At 41.1% G+C, this 14,363-nt stretch overlaps 1 protein-coding gene across 9 annotated transcripts in view; it reads left to right on the top strand.

Annotated features, from left to right (window-relative positions):
* The window catches only part of LOC126362397 (uncharacterized), a 335,074-nt gene that overhangs the window by 36,768 nt on the left and 283,943 nt on the right, over positions 1–14,363 (top strand). For all 9 annotated transcript variants that reach the window (XM_050007876.1, XM_050007883.1, XM_050007882.1 and 6 more), the window contains one exon: positions 56–102. In XM_050007876.1, coding sequence (XP_049863833.1) covers positions 56–102 — 47 coding nt within the window. The remainder of the gene's footprint in view (positions 1–55; positions 103–14,363) is intronic.

Raw genomic sequence — 14,363 nt, forward strand, 5'->3', positions numbered from 1 at the left:
TAGATAAAGTTGTCAGTTATTTTATTCATGGTGCTTCCAATGCTGTTTGTTACAGGCTGTGCAAATTGTGACTGCAAGACTGTAGAGGATAAGCAAGAAGATGTAAGTTTTTATACATTTAACTATTTTCCTCCTTCTCAAAAAAACACTTTCTGGATTATGTATGATACCTTGTTCCAGTCATACATGATATGTGTATCAGAAGGAATTCAATTACAGTCATGGTCTTTTCATGAGATACATATAAGACAAAGTGCTACATTGCTTAATACCTTGTGGGACTTATATACTTTGAATATCAGCGGTGATCTCTGTGTCTGTGTTGTAGTACCTGCCACTGTGATTGGATGAGCACGACCATGACACTTTCACACTCAGTTAATGAGCCAATCACAAAAAATACTGTCATCCCTCTCCCTTCCCCCCCTCTCCCCCCCTCCCCCCTCTCTCCCCCTCCCTCCCCCTCCCCCTTCCCCCTCCCCCTCCCCCCTCTCTCTCCCCTCCCCCTATCTCCCTGTTGTTTATATTCAATTTAAAAATTTGCGTTAAGGATTCACACATCACTCACATGACAGTTTGTACTACCATATTTTATTTATTTGTTTCAAATCTTCATGCTACAATTTCTCACCATTGTTGTATTCATATTGGGTCTCCAGCTGCAACATCTCGGAATCTGGACACAATATTTCGGCTGTCCACCTGGCCACCATCTTCAGATCAGTAGGCCGTTACACTATCTCTCCGGAACTGAAATCAAACAAGCCGTGGCAGCTCCTTTATACACCGACCGTGGGTCCACCACGGCTGCGCGAAAATAACTGCCTTGTAGTGACAGGCAAACGAGTGCACCAGTGGTGAAAGCTCACAGAAACGATAAATCAATATCAAATATTATTGACAGTTTTTGAAGACTAAGACAAGGTCCCTTGTTACTTAGTGTCAAACAGAACAGGGTTCCAACTCTTACTTAAAGAATACCCCTTATCTCTGTTTATATTATTGTCAGATAGCCATATTTCAATGGCTTCTTTCACTACACAGTCCCAGTACAACGTTTTATGGACTTCTGTAAAACAGTGTTCTGCCACTACAGATTTTTTTGGCTGAAATAAACACGTGTGGTGGTGATGCTCCACCCAACGATCCTGGACTGTATGAATTGTTTGTCCACTATAGACTTTCCTGCAATGGCAGGGAATCTTGTAGACTCCAGGCTTTCTCAAACCTAAATCATCCTTCACTGAACCCAACAGGGCTCTGGTCTCAGCTGGCAGACTGAAGACATTTTTAATATTAAATTTCTTTAAAATTCTACTTATTTTTGAAGATCTTCTCCCCACAAAAGGTAGGAATGCCACCGATTTGGTTGTATCTTCCATTGGTTCCCGCGAAGGTCCAATCTGTTGAGCACTACAGATCTGATTGTCAGTATAACCACCGTCTTCAGCACCATGTCCTCAAAATATTCCATAAACAAATTGGCAACTATGACCGATAGCGGACTACCCATAGCCACTCCATCAGTTTGTTCAAAGTATTTCTCATTAAATAAAAAATACATCGACATCAACACATGGCGACAAAGCTTAGTTGTTTCTTTGTCCAGTTTTCTGTCAATCAATTGCAAAGATTCTTCAAGAGGGACTCTGGTAAACAGAGACACAACATCAATACTAAACAGCACATCTGTGGGACTGAGACACAAAGGCTTCAAACACTGAATAAAAACCAGAGAATTGGAAATATGGTGTTCACATTCTGAATAAAAACCAGAGAATTGGAAATATGGTGTTCACATTCTCCGACATGGAGACAGAATGGACACTAAATACTTGTAAGTAGGAGTGCCCAAATTGCTGACAATAGGCCGAAGGGGTATTCCCTGTTTGTGTACATTAGGTAAACAGTGTAATCTCGGCAGGACTGCAGCACCAAGTCAAAGTTTTTTTAAGAACATCATCAGATAATGAAGTCTTCTTCAAAAGTGAAAGTGTCTTCCATTTTATACATTCAGTTGGATCATTCTTCAATCTTCGGTACGCCGAGTCTGCAAGCAAAAGATCCAGTTTATCCACAGAATCGTTCCGCGAAAGAAGAACCGTTGCATTGCTCTTATCTGCTGGAATATTTACTAAATCCTGGTTTTCTCTGATGGAATTGATCGTGGCTCTTTCAAGCGAGGAGATGTTACGTTGCAGGAGTGGCACCCGATGCAATGTATGAGAGACCTCTAGCCTAACCTCATCAGCTAGTTCGTCAGGAAAACTGGACACCGCTTGTTCAGTGGTGGAAATGGATTCTGTAATGGGAACATTCCTGGGTGTAGGTGCAAAATTCAATCCCTTTTCCAATACTGCCAGTTGTCTGGTTGTAAGACCCTTTGATGACATCTGTCAACATTTTGTGATCAATCTTTCAATGAATTGTTATGCAAGGAAGTTTACGGAGCCATATCTTACAATTGTTGTTTTTGTACAACTGAGTTACACACAGAGGTGGTTGGGACTTGTGGCAGTTTATTTAGAGTGAGAGTTATGTGCAGGATACTCCTCAGAAACTGTGCAAGCTAACTCAAGTCAATTTTCGAAAACAAAGCAAAGTCCAGTCCATGGTAGATCAAAGTTCTGCCTATGACAGTCAGAGTTCACAGTAGTAATACTTATGCCAGACTGACAGCACACTTGCTGCAAGCTCCACAGATCTCATCACAACTAACTTAGATCAACGCTGGTTTGGCTTATAAGGCTGATTGTGGGGTTGTCTCATCAGAGGGCACCCTCGATGACCGGCAACCTTCGGGTCGTGACCCTACACCGGTCACAGTATTATTCGCCTATTCGCCAGCCACACACACACACACACACACACACACACACACACACACACACACACACACACACAAATAGCAGCAGCAATGACCACTAGAAGAGAAGCAGGTGGTGCATGATTCAAAACAGGCCATCTGAAAATGGGGAGGGTTGACATCCATGGACATCACTGCAGAAGCCGAGTCAGGACTAGTGTTGAGAGAAATAGATGGTTGTTGACCTGGATGGCCACGATAGTTGAGGCAGTGGTAACTGGTGACATGCAGAACACAAAAGTGAAGTGAGATAAGGAATCAATCATTACTAAACACATAGAGCCCAAACAACAGGCCAGTAAAATCTAAGTAGAAATGCTCTCATGGCTCCATAGCATGTGGCCAGGAAGAAAACCTTTGGGGATATGCTCCATTGGGTAGTGGTGCTTGAGGCACAGCTCTTTTGGCCAAAGAGGGGGAGGAATTAGGATGCACAGCATTCCTCAGCCAAGGTCTAAAACAGAACTGCTTGGTTCAGGGTAATTGATGCTACCATAGTCAGTAGGGATGAAATTTGGGCCCTCGTAGCATGTCTGGCCACTTGTGTTGTACAAAGTGAGCCTGATGGTGTAACATTGGGTTCTTGCAGGAGGCAGCCACAATGTTGTGTAATGTTAAGGGAAAAGTTGAAGCATCCAGATATGACTCAAACTGGAAACACGTCAATTCATTTTGGCCAAAGTTTAGTTGGGTTGCTTGTGGAATATGGACAGCACTACTGCCTTTGTATGGAACATCACTGTTTGATAGTGGCCAGAATAGTGAAAATTAAATAAGTACAATGTCCACTGCTTAAGGTGATGGGGACAAACCTGGTCTGGTAAGTAATGTTCAGGACCAAAGATGATGAGCAATAGGTAACAATCTGAGACAGGAAGAAATTTGTGTCCATAAACCAATAATTTAAATTTCTGAGGTGTGTAAATCATAGTAGGAGTCTCCTGCTCTATTTGAGAATAGTATTCCTGGGAATTGGATAATGTCTTAGAAGCACATGCAACATGGCGATTAGCACCGTCGATGTATTTATGGGACAAGATGCACTGATACTGTCAGGAACAAATCAGTTGCTACTATCACAGGCAGACCAGGGTTGCATCTGCATCAACATCACTGCTATGCAATTCACAGTTACTATCTTATACAGAGAAGGGTTGTATCTGCATCGACATCATTACTCTGCAATTCACATTTGGGGGTTTGGCAGAGAGTGTACACAACCTCTTCCAGGTTATTTCTTGAGCATTCCACACTCAGATAGTACCTGAGAAAATGAGCATGTAAATATTTCTATTCGAACTCTTGATTTCTCTTATTTTACTGTACTGTAATTTTTCTATATGTAGGTTGAAATCAACAAAATATTTTTGCTCTTTGAGGAGAAAGTTGGTGATTGAAATGTTGTGAAAAGATCTCGCCACTATGAAAAACACCTTAGTTGTAATGAGAGCCACCCGAGCATATGCATCATATGTTACTCCGTCTCCCCTGTTTCATGATAATACAAAATGAGCAGCCCTTCTCGGAAATTTTTCAATGTCCTCCATCAGTGCTATTCTAAGGATCCCATATCAACAACACTCCTGCAGAGGACAAAAAGTGCAGTGTAGGCAGCCTCTTTAGTAGACTTTTTACATCTTGTAAGTATTCTAATAATAGTATGCAGTCTTCGGTTCGCCTTGTGCTCAAAATGTGATGGTTCCAGTTCCAGTTGTTCAAGATTGTAATCCCTAGCCATGTAGTTGAATTTGACAGCCTTTAAATTTGTGTTCCTTTTTTAAAACCGTGTTTTAACAAAGTCTGTTTTGTATCCTTGTGGAGAACCTCACATTTTTTATTGTTTCAATTCTAAACAATCTTGGCACTGTACACATTTCTTCTCAAAATCAATTTTGACTTCATTTTGACCTTCTGATGATTTTACTAGACAGTAAATGACAACATCCTCTGTAAACAATCTAAAAAGGCCACTCACATTGTCACTCAAATTGTTTTGTAGATTAGAAACAGCAGAGGACGTATAACACTTCCTTGGGCAATGCTAGATATTACTTCTGTTTCACTCAACGACTTTCAGTAAACTACTGTGAACTGTGCCCTTTCTCACTGGAAATTATGAGTCCTTCCGCACAAATGAGAAAATACTCCATAGGCATGCTTTTTGATTAGGAACTTTTTGTAGGCTATGTTTCCAGTTTCATTGCTTGCTTAAGACAGTCTTTAAAGCCTGGAATGCTTGTAGACAGCAACACGAATATTCAAAATGTGCACTGTGGCATTGGAGCTAGTTCATTGGCTGAGAGAATTCTGCCAGGTTTGCAGTGAATCAAATTTAGCAGTTGATCTTACCCAGAAGTACCTTTTAAGTCTTTTATATTCGGTAGTGACTTGTGTTTTATCTATTGCTGAAACATATTCCCGTGCTGGATCTAGTCCATTTTCTGAGAGTTTAAATCCTAAAATGCCAAGGAAGGTTGCATGAAAGAACATTTGTGCTTTGTATTTCTTTCACTGGCAGCCTATGGAATGAAGACTTAAGCTTGTGAGGGTGATCCTCATGATTTCCACCTGTGACTAAAATATCATGAAGATTAGGACGCAGATGAGAATATCTTGTAGTAACTGATCCATAAATTGTTGAAATTTGGTGGGGGCTGAAGAGATTCTGAAAGCTAACTTTTGTAACTTTATAATGGTAAAGGCTGCATGGCATATTTAGCATTAGATAATCCTGTGATGCTGGAAAACAGGCTTCTGTGAGGTAAATTTTACCATATAAAGTGGTGTGCACTAATTCTGCAGAGTTGTTCTGGGATTAGTAAAGGATAAGTTCCCACTTCTACTTGTAACTTTAAAATCACCACACAGTCTCTAGGTGCCGTTGGGTTTGCATACTGTTACCAGAGGGGGTGGCCTACTGACTATGGGAAATAGGTGATATGTCTTCATGAACGAGCCTGTCTAGCTCTGTTTGAGGACATCCTTTAGTGCCAAGAGCACGGGGTGAGCTTTGAAGAAATGTGGTGGAGCCATTACTTTAAGAGTGATGTGATCTTGGACATCAGTTGTCTTCTCTAATCCACCACATCATAGCTGGAGATGAATCACCTTCCTTCAGTTTCTCTTGCCAATCACAGGCTGCTGGTCGCAGGGCTTCACGATCATCTTTGCCTGAAACTAATTCGGAGAAGCCCTTGCCATCATCAAAAGCATCGGAGGATAGGAAAGACAAGAAAAAGCCCTCCAAGAAAATCAACATTCCAGTGGCCTCTGCTGTGTGGAGTGGCTGTGCGGTTTGAGGCGCCATGTCACGAATTGTGCGGCCCCTCCCACTGGAGGTCTGAGCCATCCCTCAGGCGTGTGTGTGTGTGTGTGTGTGTGTGTGTGTGTGTGTGTGTGTGTGTGTGTGTGTGTGTTGTACTTAGCATAAGTTAATTTAAGTAGCGTAGAGACCGGTGACCTCAGCAGTTTGGTCCCTCAGGAATTCACACACATTTGAACAGTGCCTCCATGCCACCAGATCCCGCCTGTACCACTACTGTGGCCAAGGCAGAGATTCCAGCACTCCCTGAAGCCCGGGTTCACACAACACAATGGCCTCATGGTATATTGATAACATTATTCTCCAGTGGAATCTTAGCAGTTTTTGCCACCATCTGGCTGGGCTATGACATCTTTTAAACACTTCCACTGCCTTCTGCATTGCCCTTCAGGAGACTTTGTTTCAGCAACATGGAGCCCAACCATTTGTGGACACTGGGGATATTGTAAGAATCATGCTACCTGTGATAGGAAGTTGATTGAAGTTTGCACATATGACCTGGACAAACTAGATGGCTTACTTATTTCTCTTAATACACCTTTGGAGGTTGTGGCTTTTTGGATAAGGGCATTTTAGGATTATTACCATCTGCTATGGTTACTTCCCTACCAATGGTGGAGTGCCCCAGAACATATTGTTTGCATTGGTTTCTCAGCTCCCCCCATCTTTTCTAATCGAGGGTGATTTCAATACCCGAACCCTTTGTCTGGACACAATCACGGGCTGCAGTAAAGATCTTTAAAACTTGCTGGCACAAACTGCCCTTTGCCTTTTGAATACTGGTAGCCCACACACTTCATTGTGGCGCACAGAACTTTCTTGACCATTGACCTTTCCATTTGCAGCCTTGTTTCCTCCCATCCATCCACCGGAGGGTCCATGATGGCCTGTGTGCTAGTGACTACCTCCTGATCTTCCTGTCCCTCCCTCAGTGTCACTTTCCTGGACGCCTGTCCAAATGGGCTCTCAACAGTGCTGACTGGGGTACTTTCACATCTGCTGTCGCCTTGGCTCCCCACTCCATTGAGATATCTGTGGGACATTCCGGGATACAACTGCAGTCTTTCCTGGACGCCTGTCCAAATGGGCTCTCAACAGTGCTGACTGGGGTACTTTCACATCTTCTGTCGCCTTGGCTCCCCACTCCATTGAGATATCTGTGGGACATTCCGGGATACAACTGCAGTCTTTCCTGGACGCCTGTCCAAATGGGCTCTCAACAGTGCTGACTGGGGTACTTTCACATCTGCTGTCGCCTTGGCTCCCCACTCCATTGAGATATCTGTGGGACATTCCGGGATACAACTGCAGTCTTTCTTTCACCATCTGAATTAGCAACTCCTGTTCTGTGGGCCTGCCCTGATGGAAGACAGTACCTTAGTCATCATCAGAAATCGTGGAGACCATTAGTGATTGTTGGCAGGCTATCCAGCACTATAAGTGGCATCCATCGATGGAGCACCTCATTAACTTTAAGTGGCTATGTGTCCACACCCACCACCTAATAAAACATAGGAAGTGGGAATGCTGAGAACAGTATGTTTCAATCATCAGACCACATACCTCTTCTTCAAAGGTTTGCACTAAGATCAGACTCTCTATGGATACCAGGCATACCTTGAATGGCACTGTCTAGATTGACCTGGATGCCATCACTGAACATTTTATCCTGAATTATGACTGAGTCTCAGCATCTGGGAATTATCAACCTGCCTTTCATTTTCTAAAGCAGCAGGTTGTAACGGGACATGCTGCTTTAGCATTACTTTTCCTCAACAGTAGTTGTCGATACCAGTATTATTTTTCAAATTTTGGACTGGTCAGTATTATCTCAGCTGCTTTCCTGAAAACTTCCATATAATTTTATACACAATTTATTATATTTCAAGCTTAAATTTATAAAAAAGTAATTACTTTATTTTTGCTGTTACAGTTGATAAGTACTAGCTCTCAGTGTAGAGTTAAAATTATTTTTTAAGAAACATTTAAAATTACAAATAATTTGGCACACGATTCAGTTTTGAAGTAATAATTGGAATAGTAGACATTCATTTGTCAAGAAAAATTATAAACCCTTTGGAATATGGTTATTACAATAGAGAGAAGTAGTAGTAGTAGTAGTAGTAGTAGTAGCAGTAGCAGTAGTAGAAGTAGAAGCATGCACCCGATGTGAACGGACGTATTTTTGTATTTTGGGCAGACAATGTAATTTCGGCTTTGTTAATGTGAAAATTCGAAAAACTGTATGAAATACAAACATGTGACAAAATATATTAACGTAACAACAAAAATTCTATATCAACAATCTTCAAATTTATTTACATCAATTCAACCATGAGAACTTAAAATTTGAGAATTTCAGTTTCCAGAATCAGATCCATAGTCAAGAAGAACTGGAACCAATTCTACATGAAAAGCTAAGTAAACTAGAAAGTTTATTGTAATCTTCGCTCCCCTCAAATTTGTCATAAAAGACTTCTCTTGTTGTGGACAGTAGCTGGAATTAGGAAAAAAGGGGGGGGGGATTACAGGGTGGAACGAAAGCAAGTATCTTTTAGTAGACGCCACTGGGGTACATATAATGCTCTATTCATTTAGTGAGAATTTGTCAGTGTCGTGCTGCCCTGATACAGCACCAGGGTCGGATCGTATCCACAATATAATGATGAAGCACCTGTTACTGGATTGTCAGTGTCATATCCTTGCCATCTTTAACCACATGTGGAGTGAGGGCAAGTTTCCATTGCAATGGCAATAAAATGTGACCACCACATAGGGTACTTGAAAGAACCAACTGGGAGTTGTATGCTTTTGCTACCTGTGTCAGACTTTGACAGGGTTGTGCAAGACATTGGCAGTGTGATCACCCACTCCACTGGAACTACTATTCCACTTGCCTCTTCATCCCGGGTGTGGGCCAAGCTCCATAGTCTTCTGCGAACCCAGCAGAACTAGCACTCCTGAAAGAAAGGATATGGTGGAGACATGGCTTAGCCACAGCCTGGGGGATGTTTCCAGAATGAGATTTTCACTCTGCAGCGGAGTGTGCGCTGATATGAAACTTCCTGGCAGATTAAAACTGTGTGCCGGGCCAAGACTCGAACTTGGGACCTTTGCCTCTGCCATGTCTCCGCAATATCCTTTCTTTCAGGAGTGCTAGTTCTGCTGGGTTCGCAGGAGAGCTTCTGTAAAGTCTGGAAGGTAGGAGGCGAGATACTGGCAGAAGTAAAGCTGTGAGGACGGGGCGTGAGTTGTGTTTGCGTAGCTCAGTTGGTAGAGCACTTGCCCACGAAAGGCAAAGGTCCAGAGTTCTAGTCTCGGTCTGGCACACAGGTTTAATCTGCCAGGAAGTTTCAGTTATTACCTTTATTGAATCTGTAATAGTTCTCTTGTGGAACACACAACATTTGTAGCATCATACAGATCTTTGATGATGACTAGAATCCACCATGGTTTACCATACTTCTGCAACAACTGCCACAGCACTTTGTTTCACAGCACTGGAGACCTCTCCAAAATCAGTGAATGGCAGGTACATATTTGCTTGAAGTTCTTTGCTTTGCTCTGATATGATACTGGCAGTTATTACAATCTGACAAATTTCCTTTCTTTTGGTGCTTCACCACCAATCCACTTTTTCACTCCTTTAGGGATTTCTCTTTGAGTCAAATGTGCTTCAGCAAGGGATGGAGCATGTTGACAGTACTTTTGATATCAGCTTTTAACAGCTCTGGTGCCCTGTTGTGTAGGCCTGGAGCCTTTGCATTTTGTAAGCTTCTCAAAGTACTTCTAATTTCACCCACTGTGGAACACTGCAGCTTTATATCTTGATCTGCTTCAATTCCATTGGGAACATCCCTCACCTGTTCATTTTGGTTGTCTTCATGATTTAACAACTCCTTGAAATATTCCTTCCATCTCTGTAATGCTGGTTTTTAGTCACCACCCCCATCCTTGCTCTTAACTAGTTCTTCATGTCAAAAATTCTTCAATGAGAGTCATTTGGTGGTATTGTGCAGCTTCTTTATATTTCCCTTTCTTGGTGCCTTTTCTGTTAACTGTGCTCCCTCATCTATCCATTTCCTTTTATCTCACCATATCTCAGTTTTCACTCTTTTTTTTTCCTCCATGTGTGCTTCATGTGTATCGATCTTCTGCACTTTTGTGTTACAAGAATTTAACTTTTGTTTTAATTCTTTCCCACAGTTAATTTCATTCCATATGTCATTAGAGATCCATTCTTTTCTTAGATATGTCTCAAATTCTAGTATATTTCCTCTAACATTCCAAAAGCTGTCTCTTAAGTTTTTGCCAATGTGTTTCAATTCCTTCCTGCAGAAAGTTTTTGTCAGAGAGGACCTGGAATCTTTTTTGTAGTTCAAAGGCAAATCTTTGTTTGATGTGTTGGTCTTTTAACCTTATGACACATATTTTTTTGCTTCTCTGATTGAGCTTGGTTTTATTTGCCACTATCTTCTTGCTGAAATGAGTGAATACTAGGTACTGGTGACTTCCAATGTCCGCTCCTCTCTTACTACTGACATTTAGCAGAAAGTGTTGAAACTTATGGGTATGTGATCTGTTGATTTCCAGTAACATGATACGGCAAGGCCCTCATTATCTTATGGCAGTTACAATTTGGAAACAGTGTATCTCCAATGACTAGGTCATGCTCAGTGCACAGATCTATCAGCATTTCACCATTTGCATTTCTGTTCCCAATGTTGCGTACATCTATGATGTGTTCAAGACCTTTGTTTTCTGAACCAACTTTTGCGTTCAAGTCTCCAATTGAAATTTGTGTCTCTGCAGTTAGTTGTCTAAGGACTCTCATGTAGCTCTGTATAAAAAGCATCCTTTAATTCTCCTTCAGCCACTTGAGTAGGTGCATAGCATTGAATTACAGTGATATTTCATACATTTGTTCTAAAATGTGTTGTTGTTATCCTTTCTGACACTGGTTTCCACTGTAGTAAGCTCCTTCTGCAGTTTTTAGATAGCAAGAGTCCTACACCATTCCTATGCGTTGCTTCTTTACCTGTCTGCCCTACATACAGCAACTCTCCATCATTTTGTGTTTGGACTTCCCCCACATTCTGGCCACCGTATTGCACTTTGTCCCGCCAATATATCCAATCTGTTGTTGTAATGGTCTTCAGTCCAGAGACTGGTTAGATGCAGCTCTTCATGCTACACTATCCTGTGCAATCTCTGAGTAACTACTGCAACCTACATCCTTCTGAATCTGCTTAGTGTATTTATCTCTTGGGTTCCCTCTACGATTTTTGCCCTCCACGCTTCCCTCCAATACTAAATTGGTAATCCCTTGATGCCTCAGAACGTGTCCTACCAATCAATCCCTACTTCTAGCAAAGTTGTGCCACAAATTCCTCTTCTCCCCAATTCTGTTCAATACCTCCTCATTAGTTACGTGATCTGCTCATCTAATCTTAAGCAGTATTCTGTAGCACCACATTCAAAAGCTTCTATTCTCTTCTTGTCTAAACTATTTATCGTCCATGTTTCACTTCCATACATGGCTACACTCCATAAAATTCTTTCAGAAATGAATTCCTGACACTTAAATCTATACTTGATGTTAACAAATTTATCTTCTTCAGAAACGCTTCCCTTGCCATTGTCAGTCTACATTTTATATCCTCTTTACTTCAACCATCATCAGTTATTTTGCTCCACAAATAGCAAAACTCATCTACTAGCTACTTAAAGTGTCTCACTTCCTAATCTAATTCCCTCAGCATCACCTGATTTAATGTGACTACATTCTATTATTCTCGTTTTGTTTTTGTTGATGTTCATCTTATCTCCTCCTTTCAAGACACTGTCCATTCTGTCCAACTGCTCATCCAGGTCCTTTGCTATCTCTGACAGAGTTACAATGTCATCGGCGAACCTCAAAAGGTTTTTAATCCTACTCTGAATTTTTCTTGTGTTTCCTTCACTGCTTGCTCAATATACAGATTGAATAATATTAGGGATAGGCTACAACTCTGTCTCACTCCCTTCCTGACCACTGCTTTCCTTTCATGCCCCTCGACTCTTATAACTGCCGTTTGGTTTCTGTACAAATTGTAAATAGCCTTACACTCCCTGCACTTGACTCCTGCCACCTTCAGAATTTGAAAAAGAGTATTCAGTCAATATTTTGAAAAGCTTTCTCTAAGTCTACAAATGCTAGAAACGTAGGTTTGCCTTTCCTTAATCTATTTTCTAAGATAAGTTGTAGGGTCAATATTGCCTCACATATTCCAACATTTCTATGGAATCCAAACTGATCTTCCGCAAGGTCCGACTCTACCATTTTTCCATTCGTCTGTGCAGAATTTGTTCCAGTATTTTGCAGCCATGACTTGTTAAACTGATAGTTCGGTAGTTTTCACACTTGTCAACACATGCTGTCTTTGGGATTTGAAATATTATATTCTTCTTGAAGCCTGAGGGTATTTCGCCTGTCTCATATATCTTGCTCACCAGATGGTAGTTTTGTCATGGTTGGCTCTCACAAGGCTGTCAGTAGTTCTAATGAAATGTTGTTTACTCCCAGGGCCTTGTTTCGACTTAAATCTTTCACTGCTGTGTCAAATTCTTCATGCAGTATCATATCTCCCATTTCATCTTCATCTTCATCTACATCTACATCCTCTTTCATTTCCACAATAGTACCCTCAAGTACATCGCCCCTGTATAGACCCTCTATATACACCTTCCAATTTTCTGCTTTCCTTTCTTTGCCGAGAACCGGTTTTCCACACGAGCTCTTGGTATTCATATAGGTAGTTCTCTTTTCTCCAAAAGTATCTAATTTTCCTTTAGGCACTAGCTATCTTAACCTTAGTGATGTATGTCTTTGCATCCTTGCATTTTGTCCTCTAGCTGCCCCTGCTTAGCCATTTTGCACTTCCTGTTGATCTCACTTTTGAGACGTTTGTAGTCCTTTGTGCCTGCTTCATTTACTGCATTTTTATATTTTCTCCTTTCATCGATTAAATTCAGTATCCGTTCTGATACCCAAGGATTCCTACTAGCTCTTATCTTTTTACCTACTTAATCGTCTGATGCATTCACTATTTCATCTGTCAAAGCTACCCATTCTTCTTCTACTATATATCTTTCCTCCATTTTTGTCAATTGTTCCCTGACACTCTCTCTGAAATTCTCTAAAACCTCTGGTTCTTTCAATTTATCCACTTCCCATCTCCTTAAGTTCTCATCTACATTTCATAACCAATAAATTGTGGTCCGAGTCCACATCTGCACCTGGATGTGTTTTACAATTTAAAACCTGGTTCCTAAATCTTTGTCTAACCATTATATAATCTATCTGAAATCTTCCAGTGTCTCCAGGCCTCTTGCACATATACAACCTTCTCTCATGATTCTTAAACCAAGTGTTAGCTATGATTAAGTTATGCTCTTTGCAAAATTCTACCAGACATCTCCCCTTTCATTACTTTTTCCCATCCCATATTCATCTACCACTTTTCCTTCTCTTCCTTTTCCTACTATCGAATTCCAGTCCCCCATGACTGTTAAATTTTCATTTCCCTTCACTATCTGAATAATTTCTTTTATCACATCATAGATTTCTTCAATCTCTTCACCGTCTATGGAGTTAGTTGGCTTATAAACTTGTATTACTGTGATAGACGTGGGCTTCATATCTATCTTGGTTACAATAATGCTGTTTGTAGTTACGTGCACTCCGATTCTTTTTATTCATTATTACCCCTATTCAGTTTTGTATTTATAACCCTTTATTCACGTGACAGAAGTCTTCTTCGTCGTGCCACCGAACTTCACTAATTCCCACTATATCTAATTTAAACCTATCCATTTCCCTTTTTTAATTTTGTAACTTACCTGCCTGATTACTGAAATTCCATGCTGCAATTCGTAGAACGTCAGTTTTCTTTCTCCTGGTAATGATGTCTTCCTGAGTAGTCCCTGCCCAGATCCAAATGAGGGACTATTTTACCTCCGAAATATTTTACCCAAGAGGTTGCCATCATCATTTAACCATACAGTAAAGCTGTGTGCCCTCGGGAAAAATTACGGCTGAAGTTTCCCCTTGCTTTCAGCCCTTTGCAGTACCAGCACAGCAAGGCCATTTTGGTTAATGTTACAAGGCCAGATCAATCATCCTGACACTGTTGC

Source organism: Schistocerca gregaria, chromosome 1 (assembly GCF_023897955.1).
Source record: "Schistocerca gregaria isolate iqSchGreg1 chromosome 1, iqSchGreg1.2, whole genome shotgun sequence".
Taxonomy (NCBI): domain Eukaryota; kingdom Metazoa; phylum Arthropoda; class Insecta; order Orthoptera; family Acrididae; genus Schistocerca; species Schistocerca gregaria.